This window comes from Phascolarctos cinereus, unplaced genomic scaffold (assembly GCF_003287225.1).
Source record: "Phascolarctos cinereus isolate Bilbo 61053 unplaced genomic scaffold, phaCin_HiC Scaffold_8;HRSCAF=390, whole genome shotgun sequence".
NCBI classification, from domain to species: Eukaryota; Metazoa; Chordata; class Mammalia; order Diprotodontia; family Phascolarctidae; genus Phascolarctos; species Phascolarctos cinereus.
Window position 1 is genome coordinate 21,310,206 of NW_027556291.1, and position 27,170 is coordinate 21,337,375.

General features: G+C 39.5%; 1 protein-coding gene across 1 annotated transcript in view; it reads right to left on the reverse strand.

Annotated features, from left to right (window-relative positions):
• Window positions 1–27,170, reverse strand: part of LOC110193009 (connector enhancer of kinase suppressor of ras 2-like) — a 556,515-nt gene that overhangs the window by 56,070 nt on the left and 473,275 nt on the right. Inside the window, exons 16-18 of the mRNA XM_078147936.1 lie at window positions 10,805–10,853; window positions 8,387–8,562; window positions 5,405–5,478 (exon numbers count right to left, since the gene is read on the reverse strand). Of these exons, the coding sequence (XP_078004062.1) occupies window positions 5,405–5,478; window positions 8,387–8,562; window positions 10,805–10,853 (299 nt within the window). The remainder of the gene's footprint in view (window positions 1–5,404; window positions 5,479–8,386; window positions 8,563–10,804; window positions 10,854–27,170) is intronic.

Below are 27,170 nucleotides of genomic sequence, written 5' to 3' on the forward strand. Positions count from 1 at the left end.
TAATCTCACCTAATCTCTCATTGCAGCAAGGCAGTCTTTTTACACTTTCCTAATTGATTCATCATCCTTTAATCACAGTGGCTCTCCCAAACATTTCATCTGTCCTCAAGCCTCCCAAGGCACTCCCTTCCCCTACCCTGCCTCTCAGCTGAGAACCTTGCCTCATATTTCATGGAAAAAATTGAAACCATTCACCAAGAGCTCCTTTTTCCTTTCCTTTTCTTACATCACTTAAACATCTTCCCTCATTATCTCCTCCTTCACCCCTGTCTCAAAGGAAGAGGCAGCCCTTCTCCTTGCCAAGGCAAACCTCTGGATGTGCACCTTTGATCCCATATCCTCTCATCTTTTCAGCAGATTGCCCCCTCGGCCATCCTCATACTCTCTAATCTTGACTCTCTCCCTTTCTACTGGCTTCTTCCCTATTGCCCACAAACAGCATATTTCCATCATCCTCAAATTACCCTGACTTGGTCCAATTATCCCCAATAGTTTTCATCCTGTACTTCACATCCCCTCTTTGAGACAGCTATCTACATGATGTGCCTCCATTTCCTACCCTCTCACTTCTAATTCCTCTCTAATTTGGCTTCTACCTTAATCATTCAACTGCTCTCTCCAAAGTTACCACTGATCACTTAATTCACAAATCTAACAAATGGCCTTTTCTTGGACCTCATCCTTCTTGACATCTCTTTGGACACTGGTGATCAGCCTCCCCTCCTGGATCAGCCTCCCCTCCCGGATCAGCCTCCCCTCCCAGATCAGCCTCCCCTCCCAGATCAGCCTCCTCTCCCAGATCAGCCTCCCCTCCCAGATCAGCCTCCCCTCCTGGATCTTCTCTCCTCTCTAGGTTTTTTGTGACATTGCTCTCTCCTGGATCTCCTCCTACCTGTCTCACTCTTCTCTGGTCTCCTTTTCTGGATCCTATTGTGGGTCATGCTTATTTTTTAAGTGAGTATTCCTCCAGGATCTGTCCTAGGCCCTCTTTTCTCTTTATTCGATCTCACTTGGGAGATCTCACCAGCTACCATGGGTTCAACTTTCACCTCTACACAGATGATTCCTAGATTTTTTTATCCAGCCCTAATCTCTCATCAACTGCCGCTTAGACATCATGAATTCGATGTCCCATAGGCACCTCAAATTCAACACGTTTAAACCAGACCTCATCTTTTCCCACAAACCCTGCCCACTTCCCATCTTTCCTATTACTGTCCAGGGCACCATCACCCTCCCAGTCACCCTGGCTCACACTCTGGATGTCATTCTTGACTTTACGTTCTCGCTGCATATCCATTTTGTTGTCCAATCTTGTTATTTTTACCTTCACAATATATCTCTCACATATGGCCCCTTCTCTTTACTCACACAGCTGCCACCTTTGTGCAGGTCCTAGCCACCTGCCTCCTGGACTAATGCAATATGCTTCTCTTTGGTCTTCTTGCCTCAAGTCTCTCCTCCACTTAGCTGCCAAAGTTTTTTCCCCTAAAATGCAGGTTTGACCATGGCACAAACCCTTCTCCAGCCTCAATAAAGTCCAATGGCTCCAAATTATCTCTAGTATCAAAAACAAAGTGCTCTGTACAGTATTTAAAGCCCTCGAAACCTTTCTACCTTTGCACTTTTCTAACACTTTCGGACCCTTTGTGCCTTCTATGATCCAGTTACTTGCTTTTCTTCACAAGATACTCCATTTCCTGCTTCAGTACATTTGTATTCATTATCATCTTCCCATCCCCGGAATGTTCTCCCTCCTCACCTCTGATTCCTAGCTTCCTTCAAGACAGCTCTAGCCCATCCTTCGTATCCCTCTCACCCCACTCCTGCCCTTTAAGACTGCCTTCCATTTACACTGTCTAGATCTTGTATGTACCTAGCTATTTTCATGGCTTCTGTCTCTGCTTTAGAATGTGAGCTCCTTGAGGACAGGGACTTTTCCCCACCCTTCTTTGTGTTCCAAGCACTTAGCAGGTGCCTAATTAATGCTTGTTGACTGACTGACTGAACCCCAAAAGGCTGTTACAAGAAACCCAATCACAGCATGCTCCAGGTAAGATTTCTTATGTTTTCTACTCAGTTTGTGACTTGGATAGTAATAGACATTGTTTAATTCAATAGTTTCTCCTCTCTACCACCGACCTCAATTTCAGAAAGCAAGCACTTGTTTTCTTTTTCAAAAGGACTATCATTCCTTTCCCCCTTTTAGTTAATTAGAAGAAAGCCACACAACCTCTGACTTTCTACCTGGCTCTCTTACATTTTCTGTGCTTAATGTTATGTGCTCAGCTATTTGGTACTTCTGGATACTGAAAACGATTTGCTTTGATGGTGGCATTCTGCTTTCAAAAACACAGAACTGATATGTTTCCTTATGCTTTCTACCTAATCTTTTTTCATGTCACAAGTTCATTTTCACACATTCTTTCTAGAGCAACCAGAGCTAATCACTGAGTGATAATCACTGGCTCCTAGTGTAATGAGAAAAAGTTTGTGAAAATCTTTACAACTGGCACCTCCCTTTTTTTGTACCTGTAGCCCCAGCACCTAGCGTAGTGGCTGGTATGGAGGAGACATGTATAAAATACCAGGTGTGCTGTTTATATGATAGGAAATATCTAGATGAAAACTTTCAAAATTGAATTAAAATTCAAAACATTCTGCCTCCATAATGTTGACCATCCAGACACCTGGAAACATACAGATAATGAATGGAATGTATCTGTTTTTCTGTTTTTGGTTGTTCTAGAGACAAAGCAACAACAAAAAACTTAGGGGGCAAAGTAAAGCAGCTGGAGATGTTCACATGAAAACATCTGGATTCTGCCTTTGCGATCAGGCAGAAATGTGTGAACCATTCAGGAGAAATAGTTATCTTGTTGAAGAAGTCCTGGGATGGAAACAATAACTTTCTTAGCAGTCTAGTCAGTATTTTCTATTTTTTTAAATTTTTTTTTATTTTTTTAGGCAATTGGGGTTAAGTGACTTGCCCAGGGTCACAGAGCTAGTAAGTGTCAAGTGTTTGGTCTGAGGCCAGATTTGAACTCAGGTCCTCCTGACTTCAGGGCCGGTACTCTATCCACTGTGCCACCTAGCTGCCCCTAGTCAGTATTTTTTAAATACCACAATGATCAATGTTCTTCCTTATATTGAAACAAAATTCTGCTGCTTTATGAGCCCATTTCCTGTCTTTAATCATCTTTCCAATTGTTCAGCATGCTGTTCCAAAAGTCCTTCCTACACTTGAACATAAGCATTAATTCATAAAGGGTTTTGGAATTGTGAAGGGGAAGGATTGGATTCAGGGAAAGGAAATGTGGGAGGGCTTTAAAAGAAGCTGGAGGAGAGGTCAGAAGGCCAGAGCTGAAGGAAGAGGAAGATTCAACCTGAAGGAGAAGTGTTGAAGATGAAGGGAAGGATTGGACCAAAAAAAGGAAGAAGAAGGTGAAGGACCTGAAGAGGAAAAGAAAAATCAGGAGCGGAAAGTGAAGAATAGATTGGAGAAGAGAGAGACTTGAGAAAGAGAGGCCAATGAGATGGTTATTGCAATAGTCCCTGGGAGGGATGGTGAGGGCCTGACTTGGATAAAAGGTATGTGACAGAGAGAAGGTGATGTATGCAGAGCGTAGTTGGGGTTGGGGGGCCATAATAGCTCAAGAGAGAGATTAGGGTTAGATGAACAGGTCTAGGAATCATCTACAGAGATGAAAATTGACCTTATGGGACCTGATGAGATTACCAAGAGAAGTAGTAAAGAATGAAAAGAGAAAAGTGCATGGGACAGAACCTTGGGGGACACCCACAGTTGGTGGGCATGACAAAGAGGAAGATCCAGCCAAAGATAACTGAGGAGTAGATATGGAGGGGAGAGAGGAAAGTCATAAAAACTCATTGAAGAGAGAGTGATCAACAGAATAAAATGCTGCAGAGAGATTAAGAAAGATGAGGACTGAGTGCTATATTCTGTACATATGCATAGTACTTGACAAGCACTTTATAAATATTTTTCACTCAGGCATTTATTTAGTCACTCATTTAGATGTCTAACCAGTTGTTCCTTAGGCTATTATTTGTGTTTTGGGTTCTTGATTTCTAATTTGACCTTCCCTTACTCCCTGCTGAAATGTATCAAATCCATTTGATTACTTTTGATTACTCCATTGGGATATTTTCTTCTATTCTTCAAGGATATGAACAAGAGAAGGGAAGCAGAATCATGTCTTTTAGATCCATTGCCTGACCACCTGAGAACCCTTGCTTGGGGTTGGGGTGGTGGTGGTCTAAGTTTATGTCTGTGACTTATGTCCTTAAAAAGTCCATGAAAGGACCTAAGACATCTGGATGTTGATAGTCACTCCTGGTAACCTTACAAATGTTTCTGGGCTTACTTATTTCAATACTCTTTTGTGCATGTTCTTAATTAGAGGAAGCAAGCAGGGTATGAGAAGACCAACAAATCATTTGAAGAGCATTGTTCAAGAGTAGACATCCCAGGATATTAGGGTAGAGGTGGAAATATTCTAAGATAATTTAATTAATATGACTTTTTTCTTCAGCTAGTGCAAGTAAGACGTTTTCATTATTTTTCTTGGATAGTTAGGATAGTAATTAAAGAAACAAAAAAAAGATAGTGAGCTAGTTTTAAGATGCTCAAATTGTTGTATTAAACCCATCAGACCTGGCAATTGTCAGTTTAATCATGGCCATACCAACCAACTCAATCGGGTTTTCAAATTACACCAATGCTAACAAATGCCTATCATTAAATATGCTTTTAGGATAGATCAATTTATCCTATATTTTGTACTTGGTGCAATACGGCTGAAGTGGAGCTTTTAAGTCACAAATATGTACAAACTCTCTCTCTCTCTCTCTCTCTCTCTCTCTCTCTCTCTCTCTCTCTCTCTCTCAGAGCCTCTTTATATAGATTAAATTAAACCTACTATAGCACTAATCTTGACAGGTCATGTGGTATCATGGCATTAACTCCTAGAGCATCTTGTGGGGGATGAGGGAGGAGGCTGAGAATCTACCCTAGACTGAAATTAAGGACATTTTATCTTCTTGGTGAAGAATGAATTTAGTGTTTTCCATTTATTAATGGTTTTCTTGTTTTATTCAGCTTGTTAAAATGGAAGCTAAGGAAATATAAGCTCAAAAGGCAGTGAGTTTTGCTTCTGTATACATTCCACTGAAATGACTTTTTTAAAAGCAGAAATGAAAAAAATAAGGCCCAGAAGGTCCTGTAAAATGTAACGTATGTGACATTTTTCAGCCCTACCAGTGAAGGCACCTCCAGGCAAAAAGGGGCTGTCATGGTGGGGAGCTGGTTGCATTGTCTTTCCTTGCACCCTCTTTTGCCCACTGGACTACCTAGGGAGTTTGAGGATCTCATTCTACTTACTATTTCCTTCGGCATTCGCTAGCACGGTCAATACGGAATTCAGGTAAACTGATGAATCCTTCGGCTTTTTCGTCCTATCAGAAAAGAAAAGAGAATGTTGAAGAAACATTTTGGACAGAGGAAGCTGGGCCTAAAAATGAAGAACAGTATCAGTTATATCACCTGACTCTAAGCCAGGTCACAAATGTGGTAATGAACATATTTTCCTTGACTGTTTATTCAAGAATGCAGCAGTTTACTTAGCATGTACTCAAAACAGCTTTCTGTAAAGTGAATGAACCGTGCATTCATTAAGCCAGTGAGGAGAACAACAATCTCTTCTCTGTTAATGATAACACAGAGTTGCTTCAAAATATGCAAATAACTTTCAACATCTTCTGGGGCATTCAAAGCAGAGATTAACAAACAATACATCAATAAAGACCAGCAGCGACATTACCAATCAGAGCAACACACAAACACATTTCTAAACCACGTTAAATTGGCCAGCACAAAACAACATTTATACATACTAATCATTTTTTATCTCCGAAGTGCTTTAAAAATCTTTACAAATTAATTGGCTCATCATTGCTGGGCAGTAGATAATTCGTGTTCTCACGTCAGAGATGAAACATGTGAAGCAGAAAACTTAAGTGAGCTGCAGGGGTGGTTGTGTGTGGGGGATGGCAGAGACTGGGACAGGGTCTCTTTGTGTACTGCTGACGTGACTGTGTCTTGAGATTTGCTATGAATGACACAAGCCTAGTATATTCCAATAGTCTATAGAGCATGGAGGAGTCTGGGCCCTGCAAATCCCGTACGCTGTGCTGTATGGTATCTATTAAGTCATTCAGCCTGAGTTTCCGTTTCTTCAGGGGTATAAAAGTCAGTATTCTGTGATAGTGAAAAGAAAGCTGAACTTGAAGTTAGAGGACCTGAGTTCAGATCTGTCACTTACTGCTTATGTGACCCAGGGTAAGTTACTTAACCACTTTCAGCCTCAGTTTCCTCATCTACAAAATAAAAGGCTTAGACTAGACAAAGTCCAAAGTTCCTCCCATTGCTAAATCCTACTACTAAAAGCTTGTTTCCAGACTAAACATTCCCAGTTCTTTCAACTGTTCCTCATATAAAATTTTGTCCATTTCATTGTCTATCCCAGGCACCTTCCCTGGAATTTCCATTTAATGATGTACTCTTCAAATGCATCAATCTCCTAGAATTGGAACAATCACTTGAAATGTAGCCCAATCAGGCCAGAATCTGGTGGAAAGATAGCCTAGGTTGATCTGGACATTATACTTCTCTTTATGTAGCCAAACCAACTAAATTAAATTGTGCTGGGGAGCCATATGACAGTGTTGACTTGTATTGAGCTTTCAGTCCATTGAAATCCTTAAGTTTTTTTCACATGAACTGCTATTAAGGCATGCTTCCTCCCATCCCTTTTCTTGTACTTTTGAAGCTGATTTTTAAAAAATCACAATGCAGAATTGTATATTCATTTCTGATAAATTTCACCTTCCTTCTAGATCATCACAATGATCTTTTTGGATTCTGATTTTATCATCCAATTTATGAGCAATCCTCCTCACTTCTGTGACTTCTGTCATTTACTAAATGGCTAATCATATCATCTCTTTCTTGATCCAAGTCACTGGTAAAAAGGCAAGAAAATCTCAAATGGGGTCACAAAGAGTTGGACACAACCAAAATGACCGAACCACAGCAACGGCAGAAAACCATGTGGCACACTACTCTCCAGGACAGTCATTTATCACTGTTGTTGTTGTTGGCGCCTCACTGAACTTATCTTTCTCTATCTTGCCACAAAGATATTATAAAGACATTGTAAAATGCCTTGGTAAAATCCAGATACATGATGCGTACGGCATAATCTAGCAGCTTAGTTAAAAAGGAAATAAGGCTAGTTTGGCATGACTTGTTGTTAATGAACCCATGCCAACCCAAATAATCACTGTTTTCCTTACTGAGCATTCACAAAGAATTCATTTAATAAAGTGTCCTAGAATTTTCTGGGGACTAGAATCAAGGTCTATGGTTTGGACAATCTACCTTTATCTTCCTCTTGGACAACTGGGATGTATTTGTCTGTCTGCAGGTTCTTTTGTACTTTTGTTCTCCATGGTTCCTAAGAGATCTCTGATCTTTTCATTCTCCTCTCCAGAGCCTTTCAATCCCTGGTTGTATAATTTCTCTGAACCAGGGAAATAAAACTCATCTTTAGGAATTAACTCATCTATCTTCTCCATTGTCTTGGGCTTCTAAGCTTGTCTTACCCCTTCTATCCTGAAGGTCATTCTCCTTAATATCAAAGACAGAAGCTACTCTTCTGGCCTGTCATTCGTTAGGTGACTCTAGCTCTCTTTTTTTTCTTCATCCTTCTCTTTGCTTGGAGCAGAACTTGAAAGCCATCTTTGTTCCTCTTTATTTTACAGAGGAGGAAATTGAGGCTCAGACAGGGCAAGGACTTGCTCAAGGTCACAAGGATAATGACCCAGGTCCTCTGACTCTAAATCTGGAGCTTTATCCTTGGATATGAGAACCGTCTGCCATATTTGTACTAGATTTGTTGTTGGGGGGGGGATAGTTTGGCCCTGCGATTTCATTAGTCATTGGATCTTTTAGGGTCAGGCTATACCATCAATAAGATGAGGAGACAATGGAGAAAAGTAATTTTTTCCCTATTTACTATAGGCATAAAAACCTGGGAGTAGTATTTCTTCATAATGGGAAATGTTTGGGTGCTTTGGACTATAGGATATAAACCTTCTCATTTGCACACCCTCTCTAACAATGTTAGTGTTTGTGAATTATCTTCCAGTAAGAGCTGTGCCCTCACTGGCTTGCCGCCTACTATTAGATACCATTAGCAAGCCATTGCTTATGAATTTGTCAGAAATGCCCTTCTCCAATTGAGCCAAGGCTTCTCTGGGCCAGAAGGGTTCGACAGAGATTTTTTCCCCTCGACATACTTACGTCTGGGTTGCTGTACCAGTAGAGGGAAGATTCTTTTAGAATGAACCAGTATTTTCTCCATTTCTGAGTGAAGTAGCCTTTGCCGTCATTCTTCTTCCATAGCCAGCCTTCACAGTCTCCATGGCCCAAGTCTTTGCAAGAGATGCGTCTTCGGCTTCCGCTGTTCCAAGAACTCCCTGTGGGGTGAAGGAAAACAAGGGAGGAGTGAATTCCTCCATACTTAGCCTGCTGCCCAGGACAGGGATATAACAGGAGAAAGCCAGCTAGACAAAAAGAATACTACTCTGGCTTTTTGATCACTTCTGGGGTTGCTGGTCATCTAGCCAACAATATCTGACAAAGAATCATTTTCCATACAAACAGTGGTATCTTCACCACTGCCAGCAAGAATCTACCCACAAACAAAAAGATTTCTTCTTTCCCTAATACTATGGAACAACCTTGGAAAAAATAGGAGATTAGCAACTATGTTCAAGGGTGTGTTCCAAAAAAGTTATGCCTGTATAAGAGTCCGAAAACATTTGTGCAATTAAAAAAAAAATCAACACAGGCTTGGACATTTGGTAGTTATTAGGTGGTCTGAAATGTTTTTCTTTTTTTCACTGAAAATAGATTTAGTGGGTTTTTTTTTCTCATCTTGCTCCTAGACTGGTTAGTGGCTGGCGTGATTGACTGTTGTAACAAACCCCACTAGGACAGTTCTTTGCAAAGGAAGCACTGACTATATAAATATAGTATTTAACGCTGAACCCTGCCAGACGGCTCTACTGGGCTCCATCACTAACTCAGAGCCAAGTGACTCATCAGGGTCATCCATCAAAACATTTTTTTAGTTTGAGTTATTGTCATGTGTCAGGAAAAGATCTTGACCAAAGTCTTTGGGTCAGTAGTTGCATTCATAGATACAAAGCCTATAAACTATAAGCATTCCTTTGGAATTTAATTGCAACTACAGTAGAAGAAAAAACAATAATGCCTGCATTGAATCTATTCTCAGCTCTATGAGGGCCAAAAGAGACCCTTTGTTTTCTTAACTTTTAAGCATCTTACTTAATAACCATGAAATTTCAGTCTCTCTTCTATGAACTGAGTTCTTCCCTGGTGCCTATATCACTTTTCCTGCAAAGCCTGAGGCAAATTTAATTACAGTATTAGACATTTTCGTTGGAAAAATCCAGTTTATGTTGTTACATTAATTATAATTGTCTTACAGCTGTGTGCCACTGTTAGAAGTTTGTAGCACATTAAATTGCTTTTTTTTACCCTTACTCCAGGGTCCAGCTCATAACAGCTGTGCTAACTGCCACAGAGAGCATAGCACCCTGGGCAACATTCAGGACCTAGAGGCTTTCCCTGCTTCTGCCTTCAGAGACAGGATCAAGGCCATTACGGTGCCAACCCTGCATGTTCCTGATGAAGCCTTTAGGCAGGTGGCAGCCAGGGCTTCTTTACAAAGCAGCCGCCGCCACACCTTCCCCTGTCCTTTGCTACCTCTTCTAAGTAATCTCCCTTTTCTGTAAGTCTTGGGAGTGGCTTCGTCTGTCTTTGTGAAAGTGCCGGAGCATCTCTTGGTTAGACCATTGTTTCAATGAGTCAAGAGTACACTACTCCATCTTTTTGGATGTTTGTTTTTGGGGGGGAGGTGCTGCCCAGAGAGCAGTTGGCTTTCCAAATCATTTCCTTAATACTATGGCCAATGCTGGTAAGCCACAGACAAATTAGGACTATATCAAAATGATCCAATCTAGTGGCGTCAAACTCAAATAGAAACAGGGGACACTCAACTGTCCATCAAGATCCCTGCAGGGTGCATATTGACTTAGTTTTTAAAATGTAATGTCATCTGTTTTATTACATATTTAAAAATTTTGTTCAATATTTCCCAAGTACATTTGAATCTGGCTCGGGCTGCATCCTGGAGTGTTGCAGGCTGCATGGTGGCCTAGCAGCCAGGTGTTTGACACTTCTGATCTAACCTATCCGGTTCATTTTTGAGAGGAGAAAACTGAGGTCCAGCAAATGCAAGTGACTTACTTAAAGTTGCATGATGAGTTAGTGGCCAAGCTGGGATTAGAACCCATGTCCTTTGGCTCTCAGTGCATTATGTCATTCTGCCCACCTTTATCCACTATGTACTACTTAGGCTTCTTAGGATCCCAGTACACCAGAATCTGGGATTGGCTTGCTCTCCCTAGATTTTAAGTCTGAATATGGATGATGTGGCTTGAGATAACTTGTTAAAGTATGACTGTTAAATGGGAAATTAATGATGGGAAGAAATTCTCCTAATTTGAGAAGATTAATCAGAAAACATGCCCCCTTCTACACATTGAACATGGCCCCATCTTTGTAGTAAGAAAAAAAACTAGAACAGATTTTTAAAAGATTTTGAATAACAGAATAATTTCTATAATTTACCTCTGGACCACTTCTTGGTTTTTTCTCTCAAGGAAGTGTAGTGGAAAGACTATTAGAAAAAGAGAAAGTGTGAATTAATATCAATTCACGCTTCATACAATAGTAATCATACTTATTAAACTATCATATTGTATGTATTTATAACCATGGTTTTCTTCATCTCTGTCATTTCAAGAAACAGAAAAAAATGAATTTTGAATGGCAGCAAATTTTTAAAGGCATATTCAAAGAGTAACAAGCTAATTGTATACAGAAAGAAAGAATCTGCTTTATTGGCTTACATGAGACACTTGAATGCCTGAAGGTTGTATTTTACCGGTCATGAGCTAATATTTGTATCTGTAAAGCACTGCATAAGAGATTTAGGCAAAAACTTTTCAACAGAGCCCATATACATTCTTCGAATCTAAGCTGGGATACTAAGGTGAAAAAGCCAAGATTCCTCTAGGTCCTTTCCAATCCATTTGTTTTTCTTGTGTTAACCTCTTCTCATTGCCTTATTGTGTTTCTCCAGTAAATGGTGTTATTAGCAAAATAACACCATTTTACATCAGAACAGTATTTTATATAGAGTGCCTTATACATTTTTAAATCATTCTCTCATTTATTCTCTCATTTATCTTCACAATGGCCCTGGGCAGAAGGACAGGATGATGATTATTATCTCCATTTCACAGATGAGGAAACTGAGGCCCAAGTTCACACAGTAAGTTGTGGCAGTAGATGGAGGACTAGACATTTCCCCCGATCTTCACGACCTTTCAAACTTCCTCAAAATAAGAGGTATACATAAGAGGCAAAGCAATTGAAACTGTCTCCAGTCTAAGACACCATGTACCCTAAAGAGAACCCACAGAAGGGAATAGAATAATGTATTTTGAAGAGCAAAGGAGATGAAAATGCAACCCAAGGTGACATACTCTGCAAATCTGAGCCTAATCATTGGTGAAAAAAAATGGGTATTCAATAAAAAAAGAGGTATTTGAAGCATTCCCATAAAAAACGGACTGAGAAGATTCTTTGCTTTCCCAACAGAAATACAAGAAAGGTAAGCAAAACTAACAACCATGAAAGGTTCAGGTGATGCTGTTCCTTCCTGTCTTCTGCAGGTTGTCCCCTCCATCAACCCTACTCTCTCATTTGCCTTCAACCTCTCCCTGTCTAATGGCTCCTTCCCTACTACCTATAAACATGTCCATGTTTCCCCCATCCTTAAACAAGTCTCATTTGATCCATCCATTCCTGCTATCATCCCATTTCTCTTCTCTCTTTGGTGGCTAAACCCTTTGAAAAGACAGTCTTCAATTGAAAACTTCACTTCCTTTCCTCTCACTTCTTAAGGCTCTACAATTTGTCTTCCAACTTCACTACTGAACTGAAACAGTCTTTTCCAAAGTTACCAGTGGTCTCTTAGTTGCCAGGTCCAGTGGCCTTTTCTTGGTCTCATCCTTCTTGACCTTCCTGCAGTCTTTGACACTGTTGATCACTCTCTTCTCCTTGATATTCTCTTCTCTCTAGGTTTTCATGACAGTATTCTTCCCCGGTTCTTCTCCCACTTGTCTGAACATTCGTTGGCATCTTTGCTTATTCATCGTCCAAGTCACACCTGTTAATCGTGGGTGTCCCCAGGGTTCTGTCCTGGGCCATCTTCTCTCTATATTCTATTTCACTTGGCTATCTCAGCAGTTCTCATGGATTCAATGATCATTTCTCTGCTGATGATTTTCAGATCTACTTAGCCAGCCCTAAGCCCTTTGCTGACCTCCAGTCTCACATCTCCAAATGCCTATTAGATATCTTGAACTGGCTGTCTTGTAGACATCTTTAACTCAACATGACCAAGACTAAACTCATTACCTTTGCTCCCAAACCTTCCCCCCTTCCAAACTTGCCAACTGCTGTTGAGGGTACCACCCTCTCCCCAGTCACCCAGGTTCACAACCTTGGTGCCATCCTTGACTTCTCACTCCTCAACACTCATGTCCAATCTGTTGCCAAAGCCTGTCAATTTTACATTTGCAACATCTCTCCTATGTACCTCCTTGTCTCTTCTGATACTGCCACCACCCTGGTAAAGACCCTCATCATCTCATGTCTAGACTATTGCACTAATCTACTGATTGGGCTCCCTGCCTCAAGTCTCTACCCATTCTAGTCCAGCCTCTACTTGGCTGTCAAACTGACCTTCCTAAAGCACAAGTATACCTTGTATACTTGGGGGGTTACACCTTATTCCCCTCCACATATTCTGGGATCTAGTGAGTCTGGCTTCCTTGATGTTCATCTCTATCTCATGGGCTCCCTGGCTTCCTTTTGATCTCAGCTAAAATTCTACCTTCTCCAAGAAGCCTTTCCCAGTCCCCTTAATTCTTGTGCCTTTTCTCTATTGTGTATCTCCAATTTATCCTGTATACATCTTGTTTGTATATAGCTGTTTGCATGTCATCTTCACCATTAGACTATGAGCTCCTTGAGGGCAGAGATTTTCTTTTGTCTTTCTTTGTATCCCCAGTGCTTAGTACAGTGCCTAGCACATAGTAGGCATTTAGTAAGTGCTCACTGATGAAATAACAGAGGGACCATTGAGAGTTTTCTTTCTAGAAATGGGTAAAAGTGCAACTTATACGGAAAAACTGATGGTAGAAAAAAGGCCTGAAATATTATCGACTAAACTTCACCACACTTGACCTACAGGTGAATTAACATGTTTTTGTCGGACTGAACTGCAGAATGAGAGGGCATATAAAAGTGGAGAAGGAAGGGAGATCAAGGGGAATGTGTGATATACCCTAATCAAGGCAATAGTAAACCAGAAAGGGAAAATAACTCCTGTAGCCTCTCAAAGGGGAGGGAGCTTATGGGAGAAAGGGTACTGAGGCAAAGTGGGGAGTGATTGAAACAAGGGGAAAGAAAGAGGGAAATCTCAATTCAGTGGTGGTGGGGGTCCCACTGAAGAAAACTCCCATGGAAGAAGGGAGATATTCTATGATGGGAGATTGGGACCTTGCAATCAACATAATCTGCAGGGATATGGTGCTTAGAGAGACCCCAACCTCTGAGAGACATGTGCCTCCACAGACAGCATCCTGCCTCAGGAGAAGAGGAATTAGAACTCTAGGGGATAAATGACATCCAGAAAAGTGGAAGGGCATGAACCTAGAAAGGAAATTTCATGGGAAATAGGAAAAAAATGATCATGGGGAAGTCAGGGGCTATATATGTATAAGCTAATACAATCAGGGACATAGAAAAATTTCTACCATGGGGCATTGCCTGTAGCCTCTCTCTCCAGCAACTGCTATTTCTAAAAGTAAGGCACAAGTGGGGATGGGGAAGGGGACAAGATCTACAAAGCAATAACACAGAAATTCAAGAGATTTGCCTTAGAAATTTAAAATTTTAAACCTATGTGGAATATAGAGACAAAAGAAGGAAAGAATCAGAGAATAAGAGCCTAGAATAGATAGAAAAGGACCAATGAAGAGAAGAGAATGAGGGAAAGAAATCCTTGGCCTGCCCTGGCCTACTTGCAGTTTCTAGAAGACAATATTCTCTCTCTCTCTCTCTCTCTCTCTCTCTCTCTCTCTCTCTCTCTCTCTCTCGGCTTGGTAAGATTGGAGTTGAGTCTTGAAGAAAGCCAGGGAGGAAGTGGAGCCTAAGAAGCAGAGGTGAGGGGACAGAGTATTCCAGGCACACAGGACAGCCACAGCAAAGGTATGAAGCTTTTCTTTTTATTCCTAGTAGGCACTTAATAAATGCTTGTTGACTGATAGACTCACTGACTGATCTTCACTTCAAGACTAGCCCTACCTTTATTCATGATTCAAGGAAGTATTTGGTATATCCTGCCTAACTTTCCTAGTCTATTATCTGGCCTTAGAAAAGCAATGGATTAGGTGTGTTGCTTCTTGACCCAGTTTCCTTGAATAATTGGGAGTCAGTATATATTGGTATATTTAGTTATGTTTCCAGAAAACAGGAGATTATTCACAGTACCTTAGATATAAAATCAACAGGTACTTTCCTATCAATATTTCTTTACTGATATCCCAAGGACCTTTGAAGAAATGATTGAAATCTATATTATTTCGTTCATCTCCAAAGTACTGCAGCCTATGAAGTGGCTGCTTCATGGCAAATGTTTGCTAATGGCTAATTTACCATTTTCTGTTCATGGTTAGGCCACCTGCTCTTGCATCAATCAGTATATACTCGAAGAATAGAAGCCCATTCCAATATTATCCTCGAACAGTTAAGAAGCTAAATCTGCTACTAAAACATATGTGTGTGTATTTATACACAAGCATACATGCATCATACTCCAAAGTAAAAAAGAAATAATTTTCGGATTATCTGACTCATGTCCCCCTTCCTCTACTAACATGGATAAGCAAATGTGACTATACAGTCAAGCCAGCTGTTCAGAGACATTCTGATGGGAAATTTTTGTTTTAGGCCAAGAGTGGAAAATACTGAAAAGAGAAGGCTTTCTTTGATTAGACATTCTTCTAGTCTGCCCTGAAATTTGAGACCATTTTTGTTGTTCATTTCATTTCTGTTGTGTTCGATTCTTTGTGACCCCATCTAGGGTTTTCCTGGCAAAGATACTGGAAATGTTCACCATTTCCTTTTCCAACTCATTATACAGATGAGAAAACTGAGGCAAACAGGGTTAAATGACTTGCCCAGGGTCACACAGCTAGTAAGTGTCTGAGACCAGATTTGAACTCAGTTCTTCCTGACTTCAGGGGGCAGCACTCTATCTGCTGTGCCACCTAGCTTATAGGGAAACATTGTGAAGGAAGAGACAAAATAAACAAAATGGCATTAGTGTGACTGAGAACAGAGAAAATAGGTAGGAAATCCCAGTGGATGGTACTACTGTCAGCCTCTGGCTAAGGTACAAGTTCAAACTTTGAGCAACTTTACATAAGTATATAAAAGCCATGAGAAATAGGAACCAAAGTGAGAGGAAAAGCCTGGAGTTCCCCCACAGTCTCTTACTATTTTGGTTATATCTCCCATTCTGAGTAATAATGGATTGATCATTACAATGTACAGAAAGGAAGTGATGAGAATCTTCCTTATTTAATGGTGAAACTGCCAGGGGAAGAGATTTGAGAACCACTAGGACTTTATGAATGCGGAGGCTGATTTCTGATTGAATGTGAGGGAGACAAGACACGAAAGGCTATTGTTTCACTGTCATTTACTGTTGGTAGGCATAGATGAGCATACAAAAGACTGAGAAATGTTGAACTGGTACAAAGCAGAAGACAAAGGCAATATTTAATTGTGTTTTAGATCCTTTCCAAATGTAGAGAGACAGCTGTGGCGTAGTGGCTAGAGAAGGGGCCCTAGAGCCAGAAAGACCTGGGGATCAAGACCCATACTGGCCATATAACCTTGGGCAATGCCTTCAACATCTTAGTGCTATGGGCAATTCTCTGAAGACTCTTCACTGTACAGAAGGTGCCAACTTGTATTAATAGAGGGAGTTTGCTCAGCTAAGAGTTTGTCCTACCAATGAAATCCCAATTCCAACCACTCTCTGTATCCCTTCACATGAAGAGGAAGGAAAGGTTGGGGGCTATCCTCATGCCTTATTTTTACTTAAAAAGATGGTCCATATATAGGAGACAGACCTTTTGAGGTCTTGTTTTAGACTTTAAAAATATATTTATCCTCTGAAATGCAGGGCTATGCCTAGTGATTTCAGCTGACTAGAGCTCTGTTTTAATGTAGTTGAGTGTTTGATTGTGAAGAGGGAAGGTTAGCTTCACTCTGTTCCTACCCAGCCTGGCCCTCTTTTTTTTTTGTTATTTTATTTTTTAAAAATTTTATTAATTTATTTTGATTTATCAACAATCACCTCCATATGCTTTTGAGTTTAAAATTTTTCTCCCCCTTCCTCCCACCACCCTCCCCAAGAGTGCACAATCTCATATAGGCTACATTTACATTCCTATTAAACATATTTTCACATTAGTGAAGTTGTAAGTAAAAATTAAAACCAATAGGAGGAACCATCAGAAAGAGAAACAAAACTCAACAGAAGAGAAAAAAAGTGATAGCGATTCAACTTCCATAGTTCTTTCTTTGGATGTGGAAGCATTTTCCATCCGAGGCCTCTGGAGATGTCTTAGATCCTTGTAATGCTGAGAAGGGTTCAGTTTATCAATATTAGTCATGCACAACGTGGCTGTTATTGTGTACAAAGTCTCTTGGTTCTGCTCACTTCACTCAGCATCAGACCATAAAGTCTTTCCAGGTTTTTCTGAAGTCAGCCTGTTCATCATTTCTTATAGCACAATAGTATTCCATTACATTCATATACCACAACTTGCTCAGCCATTCCCCAATTGATGGGCATCCTCTCAATTTCCAATTCTTTGCCACCACAAAAAGAGCTGCTATGAATATTTTTGTACATGTGGGTCCTTTTCCCATTTGTTTGATCTCTTTGGGATATAGCCCTAGAAGTGCTATTGCTGGATCAAAGGGTATGCACATTTTTGTAGCCCTTTGGGCATAGTTCCAAATTGTTCTCCAAAATGGTTGGATCATTTCACAACTCCACCAACAATGTATTGCTGTTCCAATTTTCCCACATCTTCTCCAACATTTATCATTTTCCTGTTTTGTCATGTTGGCCAATCTGATAGTGTGTGATGTGGTACCTCAGAGTTGTTTTGATTTGCATTTCTCTAATCAAAATGATTTAGAGCATTTTTTCATATGACTATAGATGGCTTTAATTTCTTCATCTGAGAACTGTCTGCTCATATCCTTTGACCATTTATCAATTGGGGAATGGCTTGTGTTCTTATAAATTTGTCTTAATTCTCTATATATTTTAGAAATGAGGCCTTTATCAGAGAGACTGGTTGTAAAAATTCTTTCCCAATTTTCTACCTTCCTTCTAATCTTAGTTGCATTGGCTTTGTTTGTGCAAAAACTTTTCAATTTAATGTAATCAAAATTATCCATTTTGCTTTTTAATGTTCTCTATCTCCTGTTTGGTCATGAATTCTTCTGTTCTCCATAGATCTGATAGGTAAACTATTCCTTGTTCTCCCAGTTTACTTATAGTATCAGCCTTTATATCTAAGTCATGAACCCATTTTGACTTTATTTTGGTATATGGTGTGAGATTTGGGTCTATGCCTAGTTTCTGCCATACTCTTTTCCAGTTTTCCCAGCAGTTTTTTTCAAAGAGTGGGTTCTTATCCCAGAAGCTGGGGTCTTTGGGTTTATCAAATAATAGATTACTATAGTCATTGACTACTGTGTCTTGCATATTTAACCTATTCCACTGATCCAATCCTCTATTTCTTAGCCAGTACCAAGCAGTTTTGATGATTGCTGCTTTATAATACAATTTAAGATCTGGAATTGCTAGGCCACCTTCCCCTGCATTTCTTTTCTTTAGTTCCTTTGATATTCTGGACCTTTTTTTTCCAAATGAATCTTGTTATTATTTTTTCTAACTCTATAAAATAATTTTTTGGTAGTTTGATTGGTATGGCACTGAATAAGTAAATTAGCTTAGGTAGGATTGTCATTTTTATTATATTAGCTCGGCCTACCCATGAGCAACTGATGTTTTTCCAATTATTTAGATCTGATTTTATTTGTGTGAAAAGTGTTTTGTAATTGTGTTCATAGAGTTCCTGGGTTTGTTTGGAGGTAGACTCCTAAATATTTTATAATGTCTACAGTAAGTTTAAATGGGATTTCTCTTTCTATCTCTTGCTGTTGGGCTTTGTTGGTAATATATAGAAATGCTGATGATTTATGTGGGTTTATTTTATAGCCTGCAACTTTGCTAAAGTTGTTTATTATTTCAAGTAGTTTTTTACTTGATTCTCTAGGATTCTCTAAGTATATCATCATGTCATCTGCAAAGAGTGATAGCTTTGTTTCTTCTTTGCCTATTCTAATGCCTTCAATTTCTTTTTCTTCTCTTATTGCTAAAGCTAAGGTTTCCAGTACAATATTGAATAACAGTGGTGATAATGGACATCCTTGTTTCACCCCGATCTTATTGGAAATGCTTCTAGCCTGTCCCCATTACATATAATGCTTGCTGAAGGTTTTAGATAGATGCTATTTATTATTTTAAGGAAGACTCCATTTATACCTATGCTTTCTAGTGTTTTTAATAGGAATGGGTGTTGTATTTTATCAAAAGCTTTTTCTGCATCTATTGAGATGATCATGTGGTTTCTGTTGGTTTTGTGTGATATGCTCAATGATGCTGATAGTTTTCCTAATATTGAACCAACCCTGCATTCCTGGTATAAATCCTACCTGGTCATAGTGTATTATTCTTGTGATAAGTTGCTAATCTACTTGCTAGTATTTTGTTTAAAATTTTTGCATCTATATTCATTAGAGAAATTGGTCTATAATTTTCTTTCTCTATTTTGACTCTTCCTGGTTTAGGTATCACACCATATTTGTATCATAAAAAGAATTTGGTAAGACTCCTTCTTCACCTATTTTCCCAAATAGTCTATATAGTATTGGAATTAATTGTTCTTTAAATGTTTGATAGAATTCGCATGTAAATCCATCTGGCCCTGGAGATTTTTTCCTAGGGAGTTCATCAATGGCTTGTTCAATTTCTTTTTCTGAGATGGGTTATTTAAGTATTTTACTTCCTCTTCTGTTAATCTGGGCAATTTATATTTTTGTAAATATGTATCCATTTCACTAAGATTGTCAAATTTGTTGGCATATAGTTGGGCAAAATAATTCCTAATTATTGTTTTAATTTCCTCTTCCTTGGTGGTAGCTTCCCTTTTCATTCTTGATACTAGTAATTTGGTTTTCTTTCTTTTTTTAATTAAATTAACCAAAGGTTTATCTATTTTATTGGTTTTTTCATAAAACCAGCTCTTAGTTTTATTTGTTAGTTCAATAGTTTTCTTAATTTCAATTTTATTAATTTTTCCTTTGGTTTTCAATATTTCTAATTTGGTGTTTAGTTGAGGATTTTTAATTTGTTCTTTTTCTAGTTTTTTTAGTTGTATGCCCAATTCATTAATCTCCTCTTTTTCTATTTTATTTATGTAAGCATTTAGAGATATAAAACTTCCCCTAAGAACTGCTTTCGCTGCATCCCAAGTTTTGGTATGTTGTCTCATTATTGTCATTCTCTTGAATGAAATTATTGATTGTTTCTATGATTTGTTGTTTGACCCAATCATTTTTTAGGATTAGATATTTTTAGTTTCCAATTATTTTTTTAGTCTATTTCTTTCCATGGCCCTTTATTACATATAATTTTTATTGCATCATGATCTGAAAAGGATGCATTTAATATTTCTGCCTTTCTGCATTGGATTGTGAGGTTTTTATGCCCTAGTACATGGTCAATTTTTGTGTATGTGCCATGTACTCCGAGAAAAAAGTATATTCCTTTCTATCCCCATTCAGTTTCTCCAGAGGTCTATCATACCTAACTTTTCTAATGTTCTATTCACCTCCTTAACTTCTTTCTTGTTTATTTTGTGGTTAGATTTATCTAGTGCAGAGAGGGGAGGTTGAGGTCCCCACTAGTATAGTTTTGCTGTCTATTTCCCTGTAACTCCCTGAACTTCTCTTAAGAATTTGGATGCTATACCATTTGGTGCATATATGTTTAGTAATGATATTACTTCATTGTCTATGATGCCTTTTAGCAGGATGTAGTTTCCTTCCTTATCTCTTTTGATTAGATCTATTTTTGCTTTTGCTTTGTCTGAGATCAGGATTGCTACCCCTGCTTTTTTTACTTCAGCTGAGCATAATATATTCTGCTCCAGCCTTTTACCTTTACCCTGTATGTGTCACTCTTTTTCAAATGTGTTTCCTGTAAACAACATATTGTAGGATTATGGTTTTTAATCCATTCTGCAATCCGTTTCCGTTTTATGGGAGAGTTCATCCCATTCACATTCACAGTTATGATTACTATCTGTGTCTTTTCCTCCCTCCTTTTCCCCCATTTATGTTTTTCTTTCTCCTTTTTCCTTTCCCCCCCACTAGTGTTTTGCTTTTGACCACCGCCTCCTTCAGTCCCTCCTCCTTTTATTATCCTTTCCCTTTTCTTCCCCTTTACTCTTACTGCTTCTTCCCTCCCTTCTTTCCCCCCTCCCTTTTCTTTCCCCCTCCCTTTTCTTTCCCTTCCCTCCTACTGCCTATAGGGCAAGTTAGATTTCTATACCTAACTGATTATGTTATGCCCTTCTTGAGCCAAATCTGATGAGAGTAAGGTTCAAACAATGCTCACCCCCCTCCCTTCTTTCCCTCTGCTGTAATAGGATTTTGTGTCTTTTCCTGTAATGTAATTTACCCTTGTCTGCCTCCTCCTTTCTCAGTACATTTTCTAAGATCAGATTGATCCACTTATTTGGATCCATTTAACCCACTTGATTAGATTTTTTTTATCATTACATCAAAGTCAACTAATATCCACCCTCTTTATGTATACTCCTTTAACATGGTGTAATAACAATACAGTTCTCAAGAGTTGCAAGTGTCATATTCCCTTGTAGGGGTAAACAGCCCCCCTTATTAACAACATATTGTATCTTTCTGTCCCATTTACCTTTTTATGTCTTTCTTGAGTCCTGTACTTGAAGATCAAATTTTTTGTTGAGCTCTGGTCTTTTTATCAGGAAAGTTTGGAAGTCCCCTATTTCGTTGAATATCCACCTCCTCCCTTGAAAAATGATGCTCATTTTTGCTGCGTAGTTGATCCTTGCCTGCAATCCAAGCTCCTTTGACTTATGGAATATCATGTTCCACGCCCTGCGGTCTTTTAATGTAGAAGCTGCAAGGTCCTGTGTAATCCTACTGTGGTTCCATGATATTTAAATTGTTTCTTTCTGGCTGCTTGCAGCACCTTCTCTTTCATCTGGTAATTTTGGAATTTTGCTATTATATTCCTTGGCGTTGTCAATTTGGGATCTCTTTCAGGTGGTGAGCGGTGTATTCTTTCTATGGTTATTTTACCTTCTGGTTCTAGGACTTCAGGGCAGTTTTCCTTTATGATTTCCTGAAAGATACTGTCCAGGGCTTTTTTCATCATGATTTTCAGGTAGTCCAATAATTTTTTAAATTGTCTCTCCTGAATGATTTTCCAGGTCGGTTGTTTTACGATGAGGTATTTTATTTTCATCTATTTTTTCATTTTTTTGTTTCTGTTTGACTGATTCTTGCTCTCTCATAGAGACATTAGTTTCCATTTGTCCAATTCTAGTTTTTAACAGATTGTTTTCTTCTGTTAGTTTTTGTACTTCCTTCTTCAATTGGCCAATTGTGTTTTTTAGGGACTTGTTTCCTTCAGTGTACTTTTTTTCCAATTGGCCAATTGTATTTTTAAGGACTCTTCTACCTCTCTCATTTGACTATTAAAATCCTTCTTGAGCTCTTCTAAGAAGGCTTTTTGGGCTTCAGACCAGTTCATATTCCCTTTTCGTTGTTGCAGATGTGGGTTTGTTGACAATGTTGTCCTCTTCAGAATTTCTGTCTTGAACTTCACTCTTTGCATAATATGAATCTATGGTACGTTTCTTTTTACTCATGGTGTTTCTTTATTCCCTGGCCTTTAAAGAGATTGAACTCTCCTGCCGGGGAACAGAGGGCACTGACCCAAGCTTCTTGTGTTGGGAGCCTAGGTCTTGGTCACTGGCTTTGTGTGCTGGGGCCTCTTATGTTGGCAATTGGAGGCTATAGGGTTCTGGCAGCTTACCTCGTGTTGGGCAGGAATCAGCAAGGCTGGAACTTTCAGGCAATTCTAGGTTGCCTGCTTTTCCTTTCCTTTAGCTTTCTTCAGCTCCTTTTAGATGGGTGCTGCAGGGTGTTTATCTGCCTGGGGCCCCCTGCAGTGTTGTCTCCCTCCTTTCTACTAATGCACTGGGAGATTACTTTGCAGTAGAGTGCGAGGCACCTGGGGGTTTTCTGAGCTAGCTTCCACTGGTTCTCCCTGAGGCACTGGGAGGTCCAGGTGTTGGTGTTTGCCTGCTCTACCACCTGGGCTTCAGGATCTCTTCCTGGTTGACAGCTGGAGGTTCTGAGAACTTACCTGGTGTTGGGTTGGTCTTTAGGTTGCTTTCTTCAGCTCTTTTCAGATGAATGCTGCAAGGTACTTATGTGCCTGGGGCCTTTTTTAGTGCTGCTTCCCTTATTTTTGCTGAGGCACTGGGAGACCCATTTGCTGGCCTGCTGCACTGCTGTTGCCCGTCTTTCTTCTAGTTCAGCTGTTCCAGGGTTTTTTTTCTGGGGTGATATTTTCTGGGTTTTCAGAGGTTGATAGGGGAGAGTGAGAACGACTACCTTTCCACTCTGCCATCTTGGCTCCAGCCTGGCCCTCTTGCAAACTGTGCCATTGCTCAGAAAAGGGACTAGTTGAAATACAATTGATAGAACAGTACAAATACATCCTCACTCCTGAAAACCCAATTTAAAGTATATGCCTAATTGATGGTAGATTGATAGCATAATTTTACACACACACACACACACACACACACACACACACACGCATGTATCTATCTATCTACCTACCAACCTACCTATTTATCTACCTATCTATCAGATGGCACCTTGAATGTTATCCCCAGACTGTATACCTATATATGAATTGTTAGGGTAATAATTGCTTGAAGATACCTTAACATTTTTAAAACTATACTTGGAAAAGGGGAGAAGTAAACATTGCAAAAGGATCTTTACGGCTCTATTGACTTTCTTCTCGTCTTTCTCATTGCTCAGACTTTCTTATTTGCAAAAGTTCTGCAAACTCTACTTCACTCCCTACCTCTGCCATCCAGAATCTTGCTGTTTTTGCTTGTTGTTTGCTAGTACAAACTAAGTCTCTTCTTTATTTCCTCCTACCTTTCTTTTTCTACACCCATACTCGTAATAGTTCTTCTCCCTCTTGAATATTCCTCCAAAATACTTCATCTCCCTTAGATACACATCTTTTGAGGGCCTCTTTCTAGCTAGAATGCACAGTGATACTGTTGTATGAAACGTATTCTTAAAATGTTCCTAAGAACACAGACTATTTTCCACTTAAGTACATAGAGACAATATACCGTCTTGGTGTTCTATGAGCAATCACTGTTTTTATAAAACAAACTTAACAGATGGGATTTGGCTCAAACAATTCCATCAGAAGCCAAGGGTAAAAATATATTAATCAAATCTGTGATGATGGGCAGAGCAATTAGACAAGGCACAGAAGACAGCATGAGGCACTATATCTATCTATCTATGTATATATACATATTTTATATATATATATATGTACATATATATACACACTATTCACTTACCCCTTTCCTGAACACTGGTGCTGACTGAGGTTCAGTTGTGGAAAAGGAGAAAGAAAAACCACACAAGGGAGAAAGAAAGTGGCGCTAGTGATAAGTCCTAGGGATCCAAAGTCATACTCAAATATGCCAACAGTCACATAAGCCATTTCAGCCTATCCCTCCAAAAAACTGAGGATTTGTCAAACTAAATATTGTTTTTATTCCAGTACAAGGAAATAAGACGGTGATAAAGAAAAAGATGGTGTTCTGTGGCTTCTTTTCATCGGCTTCATTTTACTGAATTAGAGCAGAGAACACCAAAAAGAGATGGATGTCCAGAGCAAGTCTCGCCATTTGGGGAACAAGAAGATTTCAAATATGACCACAGAGAAGGCTGATGTAATTAAACTGACACTAAATTCTGGAGCTTTAAATTGGTCTTTATGGTTCAGTGAATGAGAAGACAGAAATGTTAAAGTCTCAACAGCTTATGTAGACCATCCTCCAGGCACCCAGGGAAGAATATTACTTCTCAGAGAATTCATTTCCAATCTAATTATATTAAACAATCTCCCCCCTCACCCACATGCTAATAATTGGGTGTCTATCACTTTTGGAGACTTTCCAGATACTATAGGTCTGCATTTTTTATCTGTAACTCCACCCCTTTGTATAACAATCCTATTTTCTATATCTAATTTATGGGTCATGACTGCAATTGGGCTTTTGTTTGTTGGTTGACCTATTGAGGCCCTGGACCAATAGAAAAATATATTACTAGCAGCATTATTTTCACTTCTAAACTAGCTGTAGAAAAAGATATAGTGTTTAAAAGGCTAGAAGCGTTCTTAGCTATGATGCAGTCCAATCCTTCATTTTATAGAAGAGGAAACTGAGTCTTAGAGAAAGGAAATGGCTGTTGCTCAAGATTATAGACTTAGTTAATAGTCTGGATTTGAACTCAGATCCTCTGACTCCAAATTTCCCACTTTTCCTTCTTCGCTATGCAGCCTATCATTTGTAATTTCATCAGATTAAATAAAGATGCATAGACACCATGTCTTCCCCAAAAGACACAGAGCTGTTGCTGTAGAACAATTCCTAAGTGATATCTGCAAACAAGACGGAACTTCTCCAAACTCACAAAGACAGAGCAACCAGGCAACCAACAGAATTTCGGACGTCACCTGAACAAGGAGGTAAACTTTAGGGACACCAATCTTAAGAGTGTCTCTCTTTGGAATCCAGGCCTTCTTTTTCTTTGTTAATTTTTTTGACACAATAAACACATGGGGATCTCATTTGAGCACTGTATCCATTCATGTAATTAAAACACGGAATTTGTTTTAAAATATTTCCCCTGGAAGGATGCCAGAGGGGATTAATCTACACGTAAAAAAATAAAATGAAAACCAAACCATTAGCTCTTTATAAAACACAGCTTTATGTGATTTAATTAAAACATGATTTCATTTGTTTGGTAGGTTGAGTCTACTTTTCTCTTTATTTTGCAAAGGGAAATGTTGCAATTTAAAGGACGATTTTCATATATGCAGCGTAAATCTGAAAAGTTAGCCTCCCAAGGAAAATGTCTAACCTTCAAATGTTTAACGTTCAAAAGATTATCAGGAGGTTCCCCCCATAATCTTTACTCAGGATTGGGGAGGAAATGACTCCAAGGGAAGTAATCAGAGGACCACAAGACTTGAGGAGATGAAAGTATCATTTGGAACTGGTGCTAATGAGGATCCCTAACTAGGAGGCCCATAGTGAAATGGAAGATAAAGCAGTGGAGAGAAAGATCATTGTCTTGACATGGAATGATATTAGTGAGGGCAGAAGCTGGGAAGCATCTAGGAGATTGGAGGGTTTGAGTCTCGGGTCTGTCCCAGCCCATGCCTCGGGCTAGCGACTTAACCACTATGTGTTCCAGGGTCTTTATCAATAAAATAGAGGACAGCAACAGTAGCCTGGCCCAGCTCTCACTCAAAATGCTCTTCTTCTTAGCCTTATTTCCCATGGGCTTTGAACTCCCGCTTGACAAGTCCCTTTCCCCTTCCCCTACCCAGCACCCTACTGCTTTTACTAGTTTGTCTCACTTCCCTAATCTTTCCCCCTTCATTTCATCCCTCATTTGAACCTATTGCTTTCAGGAGCTCATCTCTTTTCTTTGCAGTGTGTGCTGACTACAATGGCTTTCCTTTGTGTTCTTCAAAAACATCCTCTCTATCGTCAGGTCACTGACTTTTCACAAGTTACATTCAATTCGTAAAACTTTACCTTCTGTCCTCACCCCAACAACACCCCTCCTCCCCCGACCCTGCCCCAGGTGAGGATGAAAAGAAAACCAACCCAACCCCTGTTATAAACAAATTTCCTCACTGGTCGTTTTAGACAAAAAGTCTCATTCTGCACTGAGTCCTTTGCCTCTCTATCAAGAGGCCTCTGGAACTGTGATCAGAGTTCCTAATTATTTCGGAGTTGTTTGTCTTTACCTGATTGTTGTCACTGTATAAATTGGTCTTCTAGCTCTGTTCACTTCACTCCGTATCAGTTCATACAAGTTTTCCCAGGTTTCTCTGAAACTATCTATCCCCTTAATCATGTCCTAAAACACAATAGTATTCCATCATAATTACATGCCATGACTTGTTCAGATATTTCCCAATCTATGAGCCAGTTTCTAACCCCGAGGAAAAGACTAGTATCTTATTTAGAAGGATCTTATGGCCACAGCTAGAAAGGAGGTCACTTAGCCCAGCCACTTTAATTTACAGATGAGGAAGCTGTGGCTTAGAGAGATTAAGTGACTTGTCCAAAGTTTTGTGGGTAGGTGATATAGAATATTACTAGTTAGAAGAGGGCAGCTAGGTGGCGCTGCAGTGCATAGAGTACTGGGCTCGGAATCAGGAAGACTCATCTTCCCGAGTTCAAACGTGGCCTCAGACACTTCCTAGCTGTGTGACCCTGGGCAAGTCACTTGACCCTGTTTGCCTCAGTTCCTCATCTGTAAAATGAGCTGGAGAAAGAAATAGCAAACCACTCCAGTATCACTG